The sequence below is a fragment of the Pongo pygmaeus genome, chromosome 2 (assembly GCF_028885625.2).
Source record: "Pongo pygmaeus isolate AG05252 chromosome 2, NHGRI_mPonPyg2-v2.0_pri, whole genome shotgun sequence".
Lineage (NCBI taxonomy): Eukaryota > Metazoa > Chordata > Mammalia > Primates > Hominidae > Pongo > Pongo pygmaeus.
Window position 1 is genome coordinate 121,836,524 of NC_085930.1, and position 23,744 is coordinate 121,860,267.

Genomic DNA, 23,744 nt, shown 5'->3' on the forward strand with positions numbered 1-23,744 from the left:
TCTTTCATTCTGGTTATTTGGGTTTACCTGCGGGGAAGTCAGAAGGACTAGTATTTTGCAAACCACTTAAAACTGCCGTTTAAATGGCATCCAGTCAAGAACATTCTGCCTTGAAACTGGCAGCCCCAATTCTACCTCCAGCTCACAGTGTGACCCTGGGAGTCTCCTTTTTCTGAGTTTCATTTTCCTTCTCAGAAAAATGCTGAGATTGGATTCATCCTCCATTTCCAGCCCTCCACAGGGCATTCTGTCAGGTGGCAAATCAGGAAGGGGAAATGTCATGGATAGTTATTAACAGTGGCTTTGCACTGCATTGATCACACTAACTGCATGTCACTTCATCTCTGGACAGGGACTTCCTGTGGCTGTTTAAAAACCTGGGGTGTTGCGGGAAGTCAGGGACCCCGAACAGAGGGACCGGCTGGAGCCTCAGAGGAACATGGACATTTCATGTTCCTCAGAGGAACATGTCCATTTCATGGACATTTATCACTTCCCTAATAATACTTTCATAATTTCTTACGCCTGTCTTTATTTTAATCTCTTAATCCTGTTATCTTCGTAAGCTGAGGATGTACATCACCTCAGGACCACTGTGATGATTGAGTTAACTGTACAAATTGATTGTAAAATGTGTGTTTGAACAATATGAAATCAGTGCACCTCAAAAAATAACAGAATAACAGCGATTTTAGGGAACAAGGGAAGACAACCATAAGGTCTGACTGCCTGCAGGGTGGGGCAAAAAGAGCCATATTTTTCTTCTTGCGGAGAGCCTATAAACGGACATGCAAATAGGGAAGATATTGCTAAATTCTTTTCTTAGCAAGGAAATCAAGACCCTAGAGAAAGAATTGCATTCCTGGGGGCAGTTCTATAAATGGCCGCCCTGGGGATGTCTGTCTTATGTGGTTGAGATAAGGACTGAGATACGCCCTGGTCTCCTGTAGTACTCTCAGGCTTACTAGGCTTGGGAAACCCCAGCCTGGTAAATTTGAGGTCAGACCAGTTCTCTGCTCTCAAACTCTGTTTTCTGTTAAGATGTTTATCAAGACAATACTTGCACTGCTGAACATAGACCCTTACCAGGAGTTCTGATTTTGTCCTTGCCCCGTTTCCTCAGAAGCATATGATCTTTACTCTGCTTGCCCCTTAAAGCATGTGACCTACACCCTATTCATACACCCCCTCCCCTTTTGAAATCCTTAATAAAAACTTGCTGGTTTTGCGGCTCAGGTGGGCATCATGGTCCTACCAATACATGATGTCACCCCTGGCAGCCCAGCTATAAAATTCCCCTCTTTGTACTCTTTCTCTTTATTTCTCAGACCAGCCGACACTTAGGGAAAATAGAAAGAACCTATGCTGAAATATTGGGGGTGAGTTCCCCTGATACTGGGGTACTTGTTTTATGGCCTTTCAGGAGCCTCAATCTTAAGACACATGAATATCTAGACTGTTTCTTCCTTCAGCAGTAACATATCTGGTGTTTGTAGTACACTTTGTTTGTAGAGCCTCCAGAATCAACACGGCTCTACTGATACCTTGATTTTACCATGTAAGACCCATTTTTGGGCTTCTGACTGCTAGAACTGTAAAAATAATCAAGTTGTATTGTTTTATAATAACCACTATGTTTATGGTAATATTTTACAGTAGCAATAGGAAACCAATACAAAAAGCTGCATTGAATTGCCTGTGCACTTCTGTCAAAATCAACTGACTATATTCATATGAAACTATTTCTAGATTCTTTATTCTGTTCCGTATTACTATGTATCTATACTTTTTGCCTACACCGCACTGACATATCTTTTTTTTCTTTTTTTTTTTTTTTTTGAGATGGAGTCTCGCTCTGTTGCCTAGTTTGGAGTGCAGTGGCATGATCCTGGCTCACTGCAACCTCTGCCTCCCAGGTTCAAGTGATTCTCCTGCCTCAGCCTCCCCCGTAGCTGGGACTACAGGTGCGTGCCACTATGCCTGGCTAATTTTTGTATTTTTTGTAGAGGTGGGGTTTTGCCATGTTGACCAGGCTGGTCTCGAACTCCTAACCTCAAGTGATCCACCCAAAGTGCTGGGATTACAGGCATGAGCCACTGTGCCTGGCATTTTTTTTTTTAGCCTGTCTTGAATTCTCTTATTTTCACTGCTTCATATCTTCAGGATATGAAAAGTTGGTCAGTGGTAGTGAGAAAGATCCCAAAACATAAGGATCAAAAAATGGCTGGTTTCAGGATAGTTACCTGTATTAGTTATCTATTTTTTTTTCAGAAAGAAAGAAGTAAAATTATATTTGTTTGTAGATGACATGATCTGCTGTGTAGAAAATCAGAGTCAACTAAAATACTACTGAAACTAATAAACACAGTGTATTTGCAGAATTCAATATCAGCACCAAAAATTAGCTAAATTTCCATACATTAACAATAAACAATTTTAAAAGAAAATTAAGAAAACACTTCCATTTGCTAGAGAACTTACAGTAAGAAATATTTAGGAATAAACGTAAAAAGGTGAGAAGTTTTTACCTTGAAATCTACAAACATCGATCAAAATGATTAAAAACATATATAAATAGAGATATGACCCATATTGATGGATTGGAAAGATTAATATTGTTAAATGATTATATAACCCAATGTGATTTAGATTCAACATAATACCCATAAAAATCCCTATCAGAAACAAAAAGCAGGCTAGGAAAAGTGGCTCACGTCTGTTGGCCAGGCTGGTCTTAAACTCCTGACCTCAAGTGATCTATCCGTCTTGACCTCCCAAAGTGCTGGGATTACAGGCGTAAGCCTGCCCAGCCCAATCCTCTTAACGTAAACACTTTAATGTCAATTAATGCTTGAACTCAATGTCAAGTCAACTCAAACTCAAGTCAATGCTGAATTGACTCTAATGTCAATTAATGCTTGATGGTTTGCTATTCTCATTGCATTTGGAACAATTATCTCAAGAATGAATTTTCTGATGTTTTGCAAGGAGTGACCTCTAACTGAAGACCTTGCCACACTTATGACATTTGTAAGATTTCTGTCCAGTATGGATTCTCTGATGTCTAATGAGATGTGGATGTGAAGTAAAGGCTTTGCCACAATCATCACACTTGTGATGTTTCTCTCCTATATGAATTCTCCTGTGTTTTGCATAAGATGAAGCTTGACTAAAGGCCTCGTCAAAATCATCACATTTGTAAGGTTTCTCTCCAGTATGAGTCTGCTGATGAACTGCAAGGTTTGAACGATGTCTGAAATATTTGCCACATTTATTACACTTGTAAGATCTCTCTTCATTATGGATTCGCCAACGATTTGCAATGGTTGTAGTGTTACTGAAGACTTTGTGACAATTATAACATTAGTAAAGTTTCCCTATACCATGGATTTCTTGATGGTGAATAAGTGTTGACTGCCCACTAAAGCTTTGCCACACTTATTACACTTGTAAGTTTCCTCTCCAGTGTGAATTCTAGTATGCCGTGCCAGGTGTGAATCACACCCAAAAGCCTTGTCACAAATCTTACATTTGTATGGTTTCTCTCCAGTATGAATTCTCCTATGTCTTTCAAGGTTTGATTTGCGACTGAAAACTTTGTCACATTCTTCACATTTGTAAGGTTTCTCTCCAGTATGAATTCTCTTATGTGTTTCCAGGTGTGATTTGTGACTGAAAACTTTGTCACATTCTTCACATTTGTAAGGTTTCTCTCCAGTATGAAGTCTACGATGGCATACAAGGGATGACGTCTGACTGAAGGTCTTGCCACACTCATTACACTTGTAAGGTTTCTCTCCAGTATGAGTTCGCTGATGAACTGCAAGGTTTGAACGATGTCTGAAAAATTTGCCACATTTATTACACTTGTAAGATCTCTCTTCATTATGAATTCTCCAATGATTTGCAATGGTTGTAGTGTTACTGAAGACTTTGTGACAATCATTACATTTATAAAGTTTCCCTATACCACGGATTGCTTGATGGTGAATAAGTGTTGACTGCCCACTAAAGGCTTTGCTACACTCATTACACTTGTAAGGTTTCTCTCCAGTGTGAATTCCAGTATGTTGTGCCAGGTGTGAATCACTCTGAAAAGCCTTGTCACAAACCTTACATTTGTAAGGTTTCTCTCCAGTATGAATTCTCTTATGTGTTTCCAGGTGTGATTTGCGACTGAAAACTTTGTCACATTCTTCATATTTGTAAGGTTTCTCTCCAGTATGAAGTCTATGATGACATGCAAGGGTTACTTGTTGATTAAAAACATTGCCACATTCATTACACTTATAAGGTTTCTCTCCAGTATGAAGTCTATGATGACATGCAAGGGTTGCCTGGTGATTAAAAACCTTGCCACATTCATTACACTTGTAAGGTTTCTCTCCAGTATGAATTGCCTTATGAATTACAAGGGCTGAATTGTGATGGAAGGTCTTGCCACACTCATTACACTTGTAAGGTTTCTCTGCAGTATGAAGTCTACGATGGCATACAAGGGATGATGTCTGACTGAAGGTCTTGCCACACTCATTACACTTGTAAGGTTTCTCTCCCGTATGGGTTCGCCAATGAACTAGGAGATATGAACGACATCTAAAAAATTTGCCACGTTTATTACACTTGTAAGATCTCTCTTCATTATGGATTCTCCAATGATTTGCAATGGTTGTAGTATTACTGAAGACTTTGTGACAATCGTTACATTTATAAAGTTTCCCTATACCATGGATTGCTTGATGGTGAATAAGTGTTGACTACCCACTAAAGGCTTTGCCACACTCATTACACTTGTAAGGTTTCTCTCCAGTGTGAATTCTAGTGTGTTGTGCCAGGTGTGAATCACGCCTGAAAGCCTTGTCACAAACCTTACATTTGTATGGTTTCTCTCCAGTATGAATTCTCCTATGTCTTTCAAGATTTGATTTGCAACTAAAAACTTTGTCACATTCTTCACATTTGTAAGATTTCTCTCCAGTATGAAGTCTATGATGACTTGCAAAGTTTGACTGTTGATTAAAAACCTTGCCACATTCACTACACTTGTAAGGTTTCTCACCAGTGTGACATCTATGATGGCATGCAATGTATCGCTTCTGATTAAAGACCTTACCACATACATCACATTTATATTGTTTCCCTCCTAAATAGATTATCTGATGTTTCCTTAAGAGTGAGCTACAATTAAAGGCTTTGCCACTCTCATTACATTGGAAAAATTTTTCTCTCATGTGTACTTCCTGTTTTTGTGTGAGTAATGATGAATGGAGGAAATTATTTTCATAGTTATTAGAAATATGGATTTTGGGCCTAGAAGAAATTCTTTGGGACATTGGAACCGAGGAAGCATTGTTGATAGACTTCTCAACTTGATTACCATCTTTCCCTTTGGTCTGAAATATGTGGAGTTCAGGAAGATGCGAATGAAAGCTTAATCCAAGCTGATCTTTAATAGGCTTGTTTCCAGGATGCCTTCGATCATATCTGTCTGTGCTGCCGGTCAACTTTTTGATTTTTGTCATGGTTGCTTCATGGCTATTTCTTTCATCTTCTTGCCATTGAAACTCAAAGGCATGAATATCTTTCCCAATTTTCTGGAAGCAAAAATCTCCAATGTGATGACTTTCATGTCTTTCTAATGTCCCTGTGTCCACTTCTGTATTGCCTTGCCCTGTTGACGAGAACTTCTTCATCATGCATTTGGAAGAGATATCCACAGAATGCAGGTTCCTGTAGTTCTCCAACATCACGGCCCTGTATAAAGCCCTCTGCGCAGGGTCCAGGCATTTCCACTCCTCCAAAGAGAATTCTATAGCCACATCCCTAAAAGTCAAGTGTCCCTGAGGAAGAGCCATGCCTGGCTCCTTTTCTTTCCTCTTCTGAGCTGCTTCCTCATGTAACATGAGTCTTTAGAAATCAATAGCGCTGCAGTGTGACCTTCACTGAGGTGATCTGCTTCCTGCTCTGTATTAGTTATCTGTTGCCGAGAAACAAATTATCACAAACTGCGTGGCTTAAGGCAACAAACACTGATTATCTCACAGTCGCTGTGGGTCGGGGTTTGGAGGCACTTCAGCTGGGTGTTCCTGGCTCAGTGTCTCTCATGGGTTGTAGTCAAGCTGTGGGTCATGGCTGCAGTCATCTCAAGGCTTGACTGGTGACAACCCACTTCCAAGGTCACTCACATGGCTGTTAGCAGGTCTCAGAAAATCTGCTTATAAGGTGACTGACACAGTGGCTGGCACACCTTCATGCCTCCTGCCTGGGCTGTCCATTGGTGGCCTGAGTATCCTTATGTCATGGCAGCTGGCTTTCCTAGAGTGACTGATGATAGAGAGAGAGAAAGACAGGGGGAGAGAGAAAGAGAGAGAGAGCGAGAGTGAGCACTCCCCTGTTTATAAGCTGATCTTGGACATGATATACCATGACTTCTGCCATATTGTATTCATTAGAAGTGAGTCACTAAATTCATCCCACACTCAAGAGGGGAGGAATTAAGCTTCACCTCTAAAGGAGAGGGATCTATAGGCATAGTTTTGAAATCACTACAGTCTACCCTCTGGCCACAAATTTTTTAATATTCCTCCCACATGTAGAACACACTCATCCTACTCCTCAATGGCCCCCAGTGTCTCCTCTCATTACTGCACTAGCTTCAAGTCCACAATCTCACCACTAAGTCAGGTCTAGGTAGGAGAGGCTCCTCAGGTTAGTAAGTTTAGCTCCGTAAGTGCTGTTCCTCTGATCTGTGAAACTAAAGAGACTGGTTATCCGCCCCTTCACACTCAAAACACAATGGTGAAGCAGACACAGGATAATTGCTCCAGATATTCTTGTTCAAAGAGGCGGAAACAGGAGGTGCAAAGGGGTCAGCGGTCCAAGACAATTTTGAAAGCCAGTCGGGCAAATGTCGCAATTTCCGTGATTAGGTCTCAAGGCCTGGGAATACTTCTCTGGGGTTCTTGGCTTCCCTCTCTGAACCCTTGGTTTTGCCTTCTTAATCATCCTTCCCTTATGACAAAAGGCAACATGTGTTTGCTCCATTTTCCCAACCCAAGTTTGTGAATATTTTTTCCTCTGTTTTCCCCTAAAATCTAATGGTTTTACATTTCACATTTTGGTTTCTGATCCATTTGGAGGTGACTTTTGCATAAAGTGTGAAGTATGGGTCTTACAAGTTTTTGCTTATAAATGTCCCAGTCTTCTAGCACTGTTAGTTGAAATGTGGCAAAGTGACATTACACCAGTTCCCAGACTAGGCTTCAGGAGGTCCTTCCTGCTTCCTCTCTTTGGAACCCTCCCCATGCCATGAGAACAAGCCTGGGCTGGCCTGCAGAGACCCTGTGGATTAGAGAGCCCAGCTCAAACATGGCCAGCCTTGTCCATCCAGCCAATGGTCCGACATGTTAGATCTAGCCAGAACCAGCATAGTAAACATTGGTTCAGACTTTCTGGGGGTTAATTCTGTAGTACATGAGCCACATTTATAAGTGTATGCAGCCTGACCCAGTCATTGGATCTTATTCTAAGGAAATAATTAAACTAATGTAAAAGGATATTTAAAGAACATTTCTCACAATAGCAAAAGCTTGAAATATGAGTGTTCATCAGTAGTGGAATGATTAAATTAGGGTGCATATAGACAGTGGAATACTCTGAAACTGTTACAAATGATGATATAGCTCTAAAGGAAATTGTCTATACTATATTCTTCAGTGAACAAGGTAAATTAGAAAGTATTATATGTTTTATAGTATGAACCTGTTTTTGAATAAAATGATATACAACTATGTCTCTACATAGAAGAGTGTCTGGACGAAGGGAAGGAGATGTGTATATATGTGTGTGTGTGTGTGTATACACACACATATATATGGACATACATATATAAAAGTATATATATACATATATATTTATAAATTATTAGCAGTGGTTTAGAAATAATCTTTTAGTTTCTTTTTTTTTCAAGACAGGGTCTTACTCTGTCACCCAGGCTGGAGTACAGTGGCACAATCAGCTCACTGCAGCCTCAAATTTCTGGGCTCAAGCAATCCTCCTGGCTCAGCCTCCTGAGTAGCTGGGACTACAGGTACATGTGCCACTGTGGCTGGCTTATTTAAAAAATTTTTTTGGAGATGGAGTCTCTCCAGGTTGCCCAGGCTGGTCTGGAACTCCTGGGCAATCCTCCCATCTCAGCCTCCCACAGTGCTGGGATTATATGCATGAGCCACTGCACCTGGCCTTCAGTTTTTACTTTATAATTTTGTGTGTAAATCTTTGAAAGTGAGCATCTATTTAATAAAATAATAATAAATAGGAGAGGCACCTATTTTATCTGTATATTTGTATTTTTTTATATAAAAAATACACAATTTTTTTGTATTTTTAGTAGAGACAGGGTTTCACTGTGTTAGCCAGGATGGTCTCGATCTCCTGACCTCATGATCTGCCAGCCTCAGCCTCCCAAAGTGCTGGGATTACAGGCGTGAGCCACCGCGCCTGGCCCTCTCAGGGTAATCTTAATGGAGCTGTTTATTCACTGGATAGTGGACTGTCCATACCTTAATTCTGGTATTTTCTTCTTCCCATTGGATGGTAAGGTTGCATGTACATGTCACAGCTGAAGTTCAGATAGCAAGAACACTGGACTTGGAGTCAGAAGGCCTTGGTTCAGAATCAGCTCCTCCTCTTTGAGTTTCTGTTTCTTCCTCAGTAAAATTAGGCTTCATTTATCATGCAATAAACATGTATTGAGTATGATTGTGTTCAGGCCCTGTGGCTGGGTGCTAGGGGCCCAAACACCTGTACTGCTTCTCTCAGAGTGGTAATGAGAGGATCAATTCCTAAATGCATAAAAATATAACAGGAAATGGAATTCCAGGCACTGAGCTGTGCTTTCTGCAGTTTCATTAAGTAGAGGAAATGAAACTGGATTCATTACGAAGCAAGTGGTATAATACAGTGGCTAAGAACTCAGGCTCAGTAGCCAAATTGCCTAAGTTCAAATCCTGGCTCCACCAGAATTTGGGGGATGTTGCTGAACCTCTCTTCAATTCAGTTTCCTCTGCCCGTAAAATGGGAGTAAGAACTGTAGATCTCCTCATGTGGTTGTTGTGAGGATTTAATGAGTTATTATGTGTAAAACACTTAAAGCAGAGTCTAGCACATAGTGCTCAATATACATTAGCTGTTATTGTTATTATTATTTGGGACGTACAACACATCAGACCATATGTTTCTTACATGGACATGACGAAGTTGATATCAAGAGAGTGATCTGGTTGTGATAATTTTCTCTCTATTTGTGGCCAAGCTTCATTCCTGTCATCTGGCTAATGAAGTCAATGTCCACTCACTTACTTGCTGGTCCATGAACATCCTCCTAAGTCTTTCTAACTAGAGGAGGGAGCCTCAGAAGCAACTACTAAAAACTCCAGACCAGCCCTCCAGGTCCATGTGGAGAAGAAGATGGGGTAGTCAGCTCCCTACTAGGAACTACTGATTCTGTCCATTATTTCAAGAGGTATAATGTGTTTATCTTATTGCTCCAATCATGCATAGCTTCATTCCCAAAATCTTTACATGGTCTGTGATGGCTGTCAGATTTCCAGTCATTCTATTAACGTTTAAAATTTTTTCTAAATGATTTATGCAATCTGGGTAAATTAAGGAAATGGTCCTTATATTGAGCATTTGTGTTTAGCCAATATTTTTTATTTTTAAAAAATTTTTTGAGATGGAGTCTTGCTCTGTTGCCCAGGCTGGAGTGCAATGGTGTGATCTTGGCTCACTGCAACCTCTACCTTCTGGGTTCAAGCGATTCTCCTGCCTCAGCCTCCTGAGTAGCTGGGACTACAGGCGTGTATGACCACGCCCAGTTAATTTTTGTATTTTTAGTAGAGACAGGGTTGTACCATGTTGGCCAGGCTGGTCTTGAACTCCTGACCTCAAGTGACCCACCCACCTTGGCCTCCCAAAGTGCTAGGATTACAGGCTTGAGCCACTGCGCCTGGCCTAGCCAATATTTTTAATCATACAAAATTATGCCGGTAAAAAAAATTTGACATGGCTGATTCCATCTTGCTTCTAACCTGTAAGCTGTCCTCGTTCATTCTCGAGCATATGCCACAGCTAACTTTGGGAGGAATTTAGTTCATAGTCTAACCCTAAAGCAAGGATTGTAATATCCCTTTCCAAAACTATTCCCTCCTTGTTTGAACACCAAACTACCTTTGCAAAACTAATGAAAGGCCACAGGATTAAAAGAGGTCTGAACTTTGCTAAGATAAAGGCATAGTTAAATGATAATCTGCCATTTTTCCAGAGGTCACAAGATTTCTAACCTCCCCATCACTCCTATAGATAACACCACTATTGTAAAACTTAAGATTTGTGTTTGAGGTATTTTTCATACCCTGCATTCTGACGGACCAGTTGCCACCACCCAGTCTGGTAAACTGGCTCATGAGGTCCTGTGGCCCTTACTCATGAACTGACTCAGTGCAAAAAGACAAACTTCGACTCTCTATTAATTTCATCCCTGACCCAATCTATCAGCATTCCCCATTCCTTAGCCCTGTGCCCACCAAACTATCCTTAAAAAAAAAAACCTCAGGTGGGCCCGGTACGGTGCCTCACGCCTGTAATTCCAGCACTTTGGGAGGCCAAGGTGGGTGGGTCACGAGATCGAGACCATCCTGGTGAACACGGTGAAATCCCATCTCTACTAAAAATACAAAAAAATTAGCTGGGCATGGTGGCAGGTGCCTGTAGTCCCAGCTACTGGGGAGGCTGAGGCAGGAGAATGACGTGAACCCAGGAGGCGGAGCTTGCAGTAAGCTGAGATTGTGCCACTAGACTCCAGCCTGGGTGACAGAGCGAGACTCCAGTCTCAAAAAAACAAACAAACAAACAAAAAAAACCCCTTAGGCTCTGAATTTTCAGGGAGATTGATATGAGTAATAATACATTCCTGTCCTCCAGCTTGGCTGGCCCTACAATTGTTAAACTCTTCCTCTATTGCAAAAACCTGCATTGGCTTTTCTGGGTAACAAGCAAGATGAACCTGTTGGGCATTACAGTATGTATTTCAAATACTTTTTGCCAATTTATTATGTATTTTTCAAATTGTTTTTCAAACATAAAGACTTTTTCCTCTCCAAACATAATTCTGCAGGTACCTTTCCCCTATTTGCTATACTACGGTAGGTCAAGGAAAGCTTTCTGGAAGATGTGACTTGTAATCCATAACTCCATGGGTGAGAAACACAAACCAGGTGAAGAGAGCAGGGAATACTGTCGCCAGCAGGAGGAACAGCATGTGCTTCATCTCTCTTTCATGATATTGTCTCTACTTTCAGCACATCTGCTCCACTCACCTCTTGCTACTGACTTGGACATTTTTGATTCCATACGGCTGGCTTGCTCCTGCCCCATCCTGGCCTTGACTATTCCTTTTAGCTTAGTTCCTTCCCCCCTTGAACTGGTCTATCTCAAGGGTCTAATTTTTTAGTCCAAGGTGAGAATTTGTTGTGCTAGCTCATCCAGTCATAGGATGGCTGCATAAGGTGGAGTAATGGTGGCATAGGTTAGGTAATATGAAATAAAATGATGACACTTCTCCTCTTTTAGCAGGAGCTTAAGGTGGCAGTCTCCAATAAAAGGCATGTTGTTTTGGTACATAATGCTGACATTTATAGTCCAATATGCACCTACCTTCCCACCTTCAGTCTGTATGTCAATGCAGGACTCAATGAACACTCATATATGATCAGTAAGTTAGCTTAGGCAAAGCTATGCTGTGGTAAAAAATAATGCTAAAATCTCAATGGCTTCAAACAAACATTTTATGCATGTTACATGGCCAACACTAACTGGCTTAGGATCTGCTGTATTCCACGCCTTCTCACTCCAGGACGCAAGATTAAGGAGAGTCCTTATCCGGGACATGCTGCTCTCCTGGGATAAGGAAAAGAGAAAGATGGTGGAACCATATGACTGCTCTTAAAGCTTATGTTTGGAAGGGGCATTCATTGCTTCTGTTCACATTCCATTGCTCAAATCAATTCCATGGCCAAGCCTGAGGTCCATGTGGAGGACGGATACTCCTTCCATAGGAAGCAGCAGTAAATATTTTGAACAAATGAGCATTCTTGCATAGTTTATCACAGCCAGTATCATTTGTCCCATTTTGCAGTGAGAAAACTAAGGCTAATAGAGGTAATTTGATCAAGGCCATAGGTTAGAATTAAGCTCTGAATGGCTTCAAAGTTGGTCCAGGCAAGCTCTTTTCAGAATTTTTTTTTTTTTTTTTTTTTTTTTTAACACTATGTAGGCACCTGGAATTGTAATTTACTCAGGGGCACAACCACTTCTCTTCAACTCCAGAAGCTTCTCCGTGCATCTCTAGAGCTAAACCACCCATGAAATCTTCCTGGAAGGATGTGAAGCTAGAAAGGGGTTGGGCTCGGGGAACTGTCCCTTTGAGAGCTGACTCTTCCATTTAGTAATTTTTTTTTTAACTGTTGAAGTATTTATCTGCTTGATGGGTTTGTAGATCCTTTGGACGGAGATCACCTATCATCTATCACCTTTTGTTTCGTCTGTGTGTGTGTGTGAGAGAGAGTGAGTTCCTCAAAGCTTTTTTCTAGGTAATTTTTGATACTTCAGATTACAATGGATATCCATATTCACAAAAATTATTAGTGGGGTGGAAAGAGTATCTTTAGGTAGGAAGAAGGGCGCAGAAGTTACGGCCAACACAGAGAATCCTTCAATGTTTGTAAATATCTGTTAATTTCCCTTGCCTCCGGAGCAGTTTTCCGGGTTTCAAAGCCTCTGTTCCCAGGTGCACGTGAAGTGTGGTAACAATGGATAGATTTTGACTTGCCAGGTTTATGCGTGCCATTCAGGGCAGGGGATTAGGGTTAGGCCAGTGAGTGACCTAGGACACTCAATTTAAGGAAGCACTCGCACAAACCTGAGAGTTCGCGCGCCTCACCCCAGCCCAGCCGTGTGTCTGTTAAGCATTTATCATAATCCTGCTGCATGAAAATGCCCGGCGAGCTTACCTGTGAGGATCACCTGCCACTCCCCTCCTCCGCCAGACAACGCGGAGGCCCTCCCTGCGCTGTGACTTTGCTCCGCCGGTGATAATTTCCAGGTTACTGTGTAGGAGCGTCTGGCGCAGGATCGTGTGCGGAAGACCGAGAGAGGGAGTGTGCATGTGAGCCTGTGAGGCCGGGCGGGTCCATATCCGGGTGGACCGGGTGGGTGGGGCTGCCCCTCCCTCCAGGTCCCGAGGTGGATAGGGGGTGGGGAGTGATGCGCAGAGATTCCCTTTCGCCCCTTCGGATCCAAGACAGGGTGGCAGAAGGAATGCGTGGGTGACTCGGCGTGGATTTAGGGCGTGCCCACCCTGCAGATCGGCCTCCTAGAGTGTCCCGAGGGCCTGAGAGGCCGCAGGGACACGAAGGAAGAGAAGGAGGAACCCGAAGAGGGCTCGCCTACCCGGCCACCCGCTCCGAACTTGCCCGGGAAACTAGTGCGGAGGGAGGGGCCGGGCCCTGGCCGCGGCGGGAGGAGGGGCGGCCGCAGCTGCATCCAGCCCCGTTGGCTTCCTTCCCAGCTCTCCTTCGCCTCCTCCTCCTCTTCCTCCTGTATGAGTCAGGCATTTCCCGGGGATTTGGAGCAGCCACGCGCGGCCCGGGCGCCCGGAGCTGTAAGCAGCAGCAGCAGCCGCCGTGCCGGGGCCGCCACCGCGGCGGGCACCCGCGTCCCGGGCGCGCACGGACCATGGAGAGGGCAGCCCAGGGCACAGACGGCGGCGGGGGTAGCAACAGTAGCAGCCGCAGCAGCAGCCGTGCTACCTCGGCGGGCTCCTCGCCCTCCTGCTCTCTGGCGGGCCGGGGGGTCTCCAGCCGGTCGGCGGCGGCCGGGCTTGGCGGCGGGGGCAGCCGCAGCAGCCCGGGGTCTGTGGCCGCTAGCCCGTCCGGGGGAGGCGGCCGCAGGAGGGAGCCGGCGCTCGAGGGCGTGCTCAGCAAATACACCAACCTCCTCCAGGGCTGGCAGAACAGGTAAGGCGCCAGCCGCCCGCGCCACCGCGCGCCCCTGTGTGTGTGTGTGCGCGCGCGTGTGTGTGTGTATGTGTGTCTGTGTATGTGTGTGCGCGCGCGCGATTGTGCCTTCAGCGAACCGGGTGATGCCTCCCAGTGGTGCCCTTCTTGCGTCCCTGCTCCGCTCCAGGTGGGGTTCTCAGGATGGGGCGCGCCGTGGCTCCACCCCGGGACCGCACCGCAGTGGCGGGTAGGGAGGTGAGAGCCCTGGTTTTCCTCTGTGCTGGCACCTGCAGAGACTGGAGTGGCAGGAGGATCGTGCTGGTCCCCGTGCTCTGCTTGTCCGCGGTTTCCCGCACGCCTGAAGAATGACTGGGAAAGGGAGGCAGAAGGGGCGTGCTTTGTGCCGGAGTGAAAAAGCGTTAGCACGTCGGCTCCGATTACAATAATTCTCTAAATAACAGTTCATTTTAAAGTTTGGTGTTTCAGAACACCACCACCATCAACAAAAAACCTGCCACTTGTCATCCTGGGCGACTGTGCATACTCCTGCCCCAGTTTGTGCCTTGCAGCCTCCGATGTCTGTAATGGAAGTTTTGTTTAAAAACAGAAAGAGGCCGGGCGCGGTGGCTCACCTCTGTAATCCCAGTACTTTGGGAGGCCGAGGCGGGCAGATCACGAAGTCAGGAGTTCGAGACCAGCCTGGCCAACATGGTGAAACGCCGTCTCTACTAAAAATAAAAAAAATTAGCCGGGCGTGGCGGCGCGCGCCTGTAATTCCAGCTACTCCGGAGGCTGAGGCAGGAGAATCGTTTGAACCCCGGAGGCAGAGGTTGCAGTGAGCCGAGATCGCGCCATTGCAATCTAGCCGGGGCGACAGTGCGAGACTCCGACTCAAAAAATAAAATAAAATAAAATAAAATAAAAAAAGAAAAAGAAAAAATACCCTTCCCCTTTTAATATTAATAACAATTTACATTATTATCATTATTTCCTCTTCAGGTCCCATTTGAAGTTTCCTGCTCACTTCCCCCTTACAGTTGAGAAGCCTAGTTATGGACACGTGGAAGGATGGGGCTGTCGAGGAAAGGGCTCAGGAGGCACTTGGAATGGTGGTAGTGTGTGTGATCTGCCATCGTGAGGAAGACAAGAACAGATGTGGCACTACTGTTTACTTTTTGTTTTTTGTTTTTTTTCAATTTGCTTTTCAAAAACAAGCCAGAGGGAAATACAAGTGTCAGTGCGAGGAGAACAATGCTTTTTGGAGAGGTGATTGGTGGGATATTTTGTCCTGCCTATTTAACAGTCTCCAGATCTTAATAGACTAGGGGCTCTTAAGGATGTTTGTGAGATTTGAATTATACCCTGGAAAGTTGCTTGTCTCTGCTGCATGGACTATGTTACTTGGTTATCTCTTCCTGTAGATTGTTTGGAAATGTTCAGGTTTGCTTCCATCTGAAACATATCAGCCAGTTATTTGCACGAAACTCAACTTGGAGGAAGAGGACTTTTGAAGTATGGAAACTGAGTTGTTTCTATATTGATATTCTACATATAGGACTTTCTGAGTCACCTGGGCTTCCTGGGAGATGTGTTACTATGTTAGTGGAAGTTGCACTTAACTTTTGAATCCTTTTATTTCTCAAAATAGTCCTAGTTGTCTGCTGTTGCCTCTCCCTTTCCCCTTTCAATTCGTGAAAGCTGAAAAAGAATAGGTAGAATGCGTAGGTAGAGGGAGACATGAGATGACTAAATCTGATTTCAGTTCTTGGTAATTATGTCTTGTTAATGGCAACTCAAGGTGCCTTGTCAATAACAGCATTTTGTTGGTGTGTTGAGCAATCACTTTTAATGCTTTTTCTTCAAGTCGCTTATGAGGCCAACAAAACTTTTACCCTGGATTAGAGTTATTTTATTATTTACTTGCTGGGGAACAATATTTTACCTTGCAGTCTGTATTAAAGGATTTGTTATTTGGAGTGGATTTAGGAGGCATTGGAGTAACATTCTTTTGCATTATTTTAAACCCATTGTGGTGTTTAGATTGGAGGCAAGGTTGAGAAGAAGCACATTTAATGCCAATAATAATACCTATGTGATTGCAGCCTACCTAGGTGAAATGTGGTATTATGTACACTCCTGAGCATGCTTAAGTGATGTCTCATCTTTATTGAGTTTGTTTACTGCAATTTATAGCTGTCTGCCTATGTTTGTTCTTACCACAGTAGACTCACCGTTTTCCAAGTCTACCACTGACTCCATAAGCATTGTCTGTAATTGTTAACATCTCAGTGTCAGGGTTTCTATTTCCCACATTGTGTTCTTTGAACGATGGCTGAGGGTCCATTAGTGGTTTGGAGAAGATTTACGATGACTCTGTGATTGCAAAATTCTCCCTTCTCTAGGGGTCTTATGAAGGGACAGCTGGACTAGTGAAAAGGAAGAGAGAAGAGGATAAAAATAGAAACTTTGAAAATGTATTCATTTGTTCAATTAATTTATCTATTCAGAGACTGTTTTATTGAGCACCTACTACATGGCAGGAACTGTTCTAGGAGCTGGAGCTACCATCCTTCCCTGGTCCAGGGAAATGCCTTAGTACAAATAGTTAGCCAACTGATTCATGCTGCCTTTCTTTCTGGGCCTCATAGCATCTTCCTTTGGCAGTTCTTTTCAAAGTGCCCACAGTTAATGACAAATCTATAGCAACCAAGTCCTTGGTTTATCCTCTCAGGCTGCTGTGCAATTGTAATGCTCTTCACCAGCTCCCAGGACTTAATACCAATCACCCACTAACAGTTTGTACCCTGGTGTCCTCTTGCATGTTCTCAAGTTGCTGTAAAACTTATATTTTAACATTTGGCATCATATTCTGCCTTTATTTGTAGCCTCATCCTCATGCCCTTAGGAAGGCAGTTTGGGCCAGAACACAAAATAAATGACATAAAGAGAGGTCACAGAGAAGAACACTGTATGATGGGAACGTGCTCAACTCAGGAGAGTAAGTTCAGGACATTTGGCTCACACTCACTGGATGAGAATGTGAAATACTTAAGAGTATGGGGAAAACATGCATTAAGGGCTTTCTGTCCTTCATTATTATAGATATTTAAAGAAAATATTTCAGGCATAATAACATTGTATAGATTTACAGGATGGCATTGAAGAGTGAATACATTGATACAAATGAACAACAATAAAAAATCCAGAAAGTGGCAAGTGCTATGAAGGTTAAAAAAAGGTGATGAGATAAAGGCAAGTATTTGCAGGAATAATTTGAAGTGTGGGTCTAGTGTCTTTACTGCTATTGACATTTTCACTTAGAGTCCTCTCTTCTTACCCATCTTATCACTCATACAGAGGGAACCATGGGGAGAGTAAACCTCAAGAACTTGGGGAGGCAGATGACATAGCACCTAGTTGGCCAGGATTAGAATTTCAGACTGGGTTCTAGTGGCCCAGAAGGATTTTAGGAAGGGAAGTGACACTTATGAGGTCACTCTGACTGCTGTGTAGAGATGAGATTTTCAAGGGGCCAAAGCATGAAGCAGGGAGACCAGTCAGGAGCCCATCAGAGTGGTCCAGGAAAGAGATGCAGGTGGCCTGGGCTGGGGGTTGGCAGAGAATTGGAGAGAAGGGATAGATCTGGTGTGGAGAGGATGGAAATTGCTGATGAATTTGATGTGGAGGTGAGAGAGGGGCAAGAATAACTCTTGATTTGTGGGCCTGAAAGGCTGGGAGGTTGAGACGTCCTTTGTGGAGATGATGATCACAGGAGGGGAATGTGTTTGTGGGGAGGGTGAGGCTTGGCCAATAGTTCTGTTTGGACTGTGTTCAGTTTGAGATGCTTACCCCTAGTAAGAAACTGGCTGTATGAACTTTCATTTGCCCTAAGTCAAACTTTACTCTTAAACTAAAATGGAACTATTTTGGAGTTGCTCATAATATCAAGTATTTGAGGAAATAATTTCTAATTGGATCTAGAAATTATTATTTAAATATCTAAGGATTGCCATTGCCATTTACTTTTTCTTATTTGGAGAAAAGACACTGCAAACGTGGAACCAACCTTCAATTCTTTTTTTGGTGATTGGTGGGGTTGTAAGAACTCAATGAAATGCTGAAGGACAACAAATCTTGACTAGGATTAAGGAAGACAAGGCTGGGTGCATTGACTCACATCTGTAATCCCAGCACTTTGGGAGGCCGAGGTGGGAGGATTGCTTGAGCCCAGGAGTTCCAGACCAGCCTGGGAACCACGGTGAAACCCTGTCTCCACAAAATAAAAATATAAAAATTAGCCAGTGGTGGCGGCTTAGGCCTGTAGTCACTGCTGCTCAGGGGTCTGAGGTGGGAGGATTGCTTGAGCACAAGAGGTCAAGGCTGCAGTGAGCTATGATCACACCACTGGACACCACCCTGAGCAACAGAGCAAGACTCTGTCTCTAAAGTAGACATTTATTTGAGGAGGAAGAGTAGTGTGAACTTTGGATTCAAATCTTGACATCAACACTTAGCACACATGTAACCGTGGGCTAGCTCTTTAATTGCACTGGGCTTCTGTTTTTCTCTTCTGCTAAATGTGGGAAATAATGTTACTCTTTTCATTAGTTCAATGTGAAGATTAAATGAGATTATCGGTGTATAAGGGACTGAGAATAGTACATAGCAAGATACCAAGAAGTGGTAGCTATTATTAGATCTTCAATTTGTCTGTTTTTAAGTAGGCACTTTCTGGTCCATAAAATCTTGATTTTTATTCTGAGTGCTGTGGTTACCCTGGGACCACATTAACATAATTATCATAGAGTTCTTTGGGGAGAAGATGATTACTTCATTTTGAAGGGGTCCTTTTAAAACTTGGCACCAAACATTTACAGCTCCCCTTCCCAGCCTCTAAATCCTATCTTCCTTTCCTATTTTATTTCTCTCCATATACCTTGCTATTATCTGACATGCTTTATATTTTACTTTTTTTGGTCTCTCTACACTAGAGTGTAAGCTCCCTGAGGACAGATAATTTTTGTTTGTCTTTGTTGCTGCTGTATCGCCAGTGTTGAGAACCGGGTCTGGTATACAATAAGGGTAGAGTAAGTATTGTCAAATGGATTAAAAAAATGAATAAATGTCAGAGAGGGAAACCAGGGCTTAGTTTTATTTGAGCCAGTGTTAGCTATTGTTAGTATCAGAAGTCTTGGTTCTGTACCTGCTTGTCACCTTGTCCTTGTGTTGCTGTGTTTATCATCTGTCCTGTTCTCTGCAAACAGTCTTTGGTTCTGGATCAGGGAGTATGACTCTTCTTGTGACATGCCCACCCTGATTTAGGGCCCACCACAACTCACCCATTGGGGGCCATTCGTGACCAAATATCCAGGGCTTGCTTTTGACTCTATCTGGATTAACAACATACGTTGAGGGTTTAGTGTTTAGCCCCCAACATTTTGGGGCCACTTATCCCAAATTAAAGCATCACTGGGGTATATATGAATTTTTAAAGCCACCTTGAAGGAAAATAAGTATTTTTTTGAGTATTCCAATAATTTTAGAGGGAATTGGTGGTACCAGGGTTGAAAATCACTGCTCTGGGTTTTGTATTCTTGTCTGCGTGTACATGGGAAATATCTGCATATCTTCCTGTCTAGTCTGCCAGAGTGTTTTGAGGCTGCGTGCTAAAATCCTTTAGGGACACTAGATGGTTTCATTGATAATAATAAAAGGGATGGTTGCCTAGGTTACAAAACAGTGTATAATATTGTTTATTCACTTATGGTTCAAAATACTTATTGAGCACCTGGTTCGTATTAACTACTCCCTTCAGAATCTGCCCTCTCCCTCCTTTGAAATTGTGTGTATATTTGAGGAGATTCACACTAAAATGGCTTTCTTTGGTTGGTGGGATTATGGGTGATTTCCATTATCTTCTCTTGTCTGTTTTCCCAGGGTGAATTTGTGTCTGTTTTGCAGTTTGAAAAAGTTGTTGAGGCAAAGAAAAGCTGCTCATGCCTTTTCACGTCATCTGTCTAACTGAGTTTTGCGAGTAAATTTCAAGTCTAATCTATATTCAGAAAAGTACACAAATCATATACATACACAGTTCAATGAATTTTCATAAATGGAACACACCCAGATTAAGAAACAGCTGCCAAAACATTTCCTGTCCCACACAGCCCCTTTCCTTATAGTATCTCCCCGCATAAGGTAACTGCTATTCTGACCTCAACACCACTGAGTTATTTGGTCTCCTTTTGAACTGCCTATTGTGTAATATGTGATCTGTGTGTCTGGCTTCTTTCTCTTAACATTATGTTGGGGAGGCTTATGCATGTTTCTGTGTATAGTTGTGGTCCATTTATTTTCATTGCTATTTGGTATTCCATTGTATGAATATACTAAATACATTTGTCTATTGTAGGTTGGTATTTGAGTTCTTTTCAGTTTTTGACCCTATTCATAGGGTCACAATGCTGTGAACATTCTAGTACCTGTGTTTTGGAGAACATATGTTGCATTTCTGTGGATATACACCTAGGAGTGTTTGCTCATGTCCAGCTTATTAGATACTAGCAGAGAGTTTTCCGTAGTGGTTGTATGCATTAATACTTCACCAAAAGTGTGTAGAGAGAGTTCTGTGTGTACTACATTCTCATCCACACTTGATATTGTCTCTTGTTTTCATGTCATCCAATTTTAACTTGCCTTTCCCTGATGACTACTGAGGTTGAACATGTTTTCATGTATTAATTGGCCATTTGGATGTCACATTTTGCAAGTTGCTCTTTAAGTCCTCTGCCCATTTATCTGTTGGGTGTCTGCCTTTTTCTCCTTGACTTTTACGAGATGTTTATATATTCTGGGTATGCGCCCTTTGCTGGATGCCTGTACACAGGTGCCTGGGCACTGCATATATAGAGACACGGTGTATTATGCAGGTATTATGTCCTGTGGATATACCACAGTTTGTTTATCCATTACCTGTAGGACAGCAGTTGGGCTGTTTCCGGTTTTTGACTATTACAGATAAAGCTGCTATTTGTGTGCAAGTCTTTGTGTGGTGACATGCTTTTATTTCTTTTGGGTAAATACCTAGCATTAGAATTGCTGGTGTATCCATCCTATGTAGAAAGTGCTAACCCGTTTTCCAAAGCGGCTGAACCATTACACACTGCCACCAGCAGTGTATAAGTGAATAGATGGCTCCCCATCCTGGCCATCTTCACGTTGCTACCTGGAGAGCTTTTGGAAAACAGGACTGCCACTTCCTCATGCGCATGGCATTGCTTCTGAGAGGGGCAGTCTAGGGAGAAGCTGTGTAGTTCTTCTTACCTTTCCAGCTTTGCCTCCTTTTTGCCAAATGACCTTGGGCAAGTTAAACTCTTTGGGCCTTGGTCTCTCCGTCTGTAAAATGATATGAACCTCGCAGTGTTGGGAGGCCACCACAGGCACCAGTCCTGTGCTTGGTGCGCAGTGGGTCCTCAGCAGAAGTTTGTGAGTGAGAGTCTTGTATTTTAGATAGACTAGTGAGTAGCTTTCTGGAACCTAGGGGGTGCATTGGTGGCCACTTAAGCCCCAGCCTTGGCAAATCTGCAGGTGTCTTAGCCCTGCCTCTCATTACATGAGGACCCAGTTGACTTAAGCCATTTGATTTGCCCAGTGGCTGTCTGCATTTGGTGTGGTTCCTCAGAGGCTGCTTGTGGACAGTTGTCTGAGGACTCTGGGAAGAAAGAAGCCACATGGGCCTTTGTGTCCTGAAAGAAGGGTTGAAATGATTGTGCCGGAAACGTGGGAGGCTTTTTGCAGTTCTGCCTGGCTCCCACTGATGCGATTTGGGGCCGGGCCAAGACAGAATTAAAAAGAAAACCATCCAGAATTTGAATTTTGATAACCTAGACTGGATTGAATATGGTCACAGCCCAGAAAATGCTTTATTTTGCCTCATGGAATGATATCAATAATAATGATAAAATTAGGAAACATTATATGTGGTCTTTTGTTGCAAGTCTGTTCCTTGAAGGTCAGAGAAGGCATTTGCACCATGAATAATCTTTTCTTTTTGTGTTGTAGTTTTTAGGGGACTATTTTATGTTTTTGTGTGGTTTGGTCCCTTTCTATAAATATATTGATGAAAATACAGAGTTGAAAGGCAACCAATATCAGTTTTTAGTCACTCTTTTCCAGGATGTTTTAAGTGTTTATCTGCACGGCCAGCCTTGTGGCCTGTGCAGGCTGCCATGAGGTAGGTGGGTGGGATTGGACATTTTTTGGAAAGTGGTGGGGTTCAGGTTCTTCTTATGTGTGGGTAGAACTGGGGGCTCTGTTCTGGCCTTGTGTTCAGGGCAATCGAGTGGATTAGGTGACTGATGCAAAGGATCCTCACTCAGGTGTCTCTGCAGTGCTCACTCCATCAGAGCTGTGTGGGCTGCTAACAGTGCAATGAAAATCACCGCTACAGTTTACCTGGGCTTTTTGGTTGTTAAGTAGAGTCTGGGCAGAGTCGGGAAACTTTCTTTTTTCTTTTTGAGACAGAGTCTCGCTGTGTCACCCAGGCTGGAGTGCAGTGGCGTGATCTCCACTCACTGCAACTTCCGCCTCCTGGGTTCAAGCGATTCTTCTGCCACAGCTTCCTGAGTAGCTGGAATTACAGGCATCTGCCACCACACCCAGCTAATTTTTGTATTTTTAGTAGAGACGGGGTTTCACCATGTTGGCCAGGCTGGTCTTGAACTCTTGACCTCAGGTGATCCGCCCGCCTCGGCCTCCCGAAGTGCTGGGATTACAGGCGTGAGCCACTGTGCCCGGCCCAGAGTTGGGAAACTTTCTAAGCCCTGAATGAGGTGGCAGCACCATCCCCCAAACACACTCCTCTTTGCTTGAAATTATGCCTGGTGGAATTTTTATACCCCAAATATTTTTGAGCGCTTTTTATATATATGTCAAATGCCATGTGAGAAGCAGGAGACAGGAGGGAAGAAGCACAGGCCCTACCTTAAGGAGCTGACAGTCCATAACAGAGGGGAGTAGACTTTTCTGTAAAGGGCCAGATAGTAAGTAGATTAGACTTTGTGGGCTATACAGTCTTCATGGCAACTACCGAGTGCTCATTTGTAAATAAGTGGATGTATCTGTGTTCTAATAAAACTTTATTTATAAAAGCTGGCGGTGGGCTGATATAGCCTGTGAGATGTAGTTCGATCATCCCTTCCCTATAATTACACTTAGATTTCTTATGCAAGTAGTTGAGGCAGCTCAGTGTTGTGGCTAAGAGTGTAGATTCTGAGGTCCAGTAGCCTGTTTTTAAATCCCAGCTCTACTCTTTGCCTTGGACAAGCTATTTGACCTTTATGTCGCAGTTTCTTTATCTGTAAAATGGGGATAATATGGTGTCTGCGTCATAGAGTTTTAGGGATCAACTGAGAAGCTGTGTGTAAAGGGTTTAGGACAATCGGTTGCACATAGAAAGCACTCATTAGGGCCAGGTGCAGTGGCTCATGCCTGTAATCCCAGCACATTGGGAGGCTGAGGTGGGTGGATCACCTGAGGTCAGGAGTTCGAGACCAGCCTGGCCAACGTGGCGAAACCCTGTCTCCACTAAAAATACAACAATTAGCGGGCACGGTGGTATGCGCCCGTAATCCCAGCTACTTGGGAGGCTGAGACAGGAGAATCGCTTGAACCCAGAAGGCAGAGGTTGCA

General features: G+C 43.3%; 2 protein-coding genes across 7 annotated transcripts in view; one reads left to right on the top strand and one right to left on the bottom strand.

The window, feature by feature from the left end:
- Positions 1-1,938: 1,938 nt before the first annotated feature.
- On the bottom strand, positions 1,939-13,547 carry ZNF860 (zinc finger protein 860). Its single transcript, XM_063662089.1, is given in 3 exon segments — positions 1,939-3,425; positions 3,428-6,324; positions 13,071-13,547. Coding segments are annotated over 2 exon segments (2,943 nt in total). The 5' UTR covers positions 5,904-6,324; positions 13,071-13,547; the 3' UTR covers positions 1,939-2,958.
- A 1-nt stretch (position 13,548) lies between these two features.
- The window catches only part of OSBPL10 (oxysterol binding protein like 10), a 318,091-nt gene continuing 307,895 nt past the window's right edge, over positions 13,549-23,744 (top strand). For all 6 annotated transcript variants that reach the window (XM_054479482.2, XM_054479480.2, XM_054479485.2 and 3 more), the window contains exon 1: positions 13,549-14,075. In XM_054479482.2, coding sequence (XP_054335457.1) covers positions 13,795-14,075 — 281 coding nt within the window. In that variant the 5' untranslated portion in view covers positions 13,549-13,794. The remainder of the gene's footprint in view (positions 14,076-23,744) is intronic.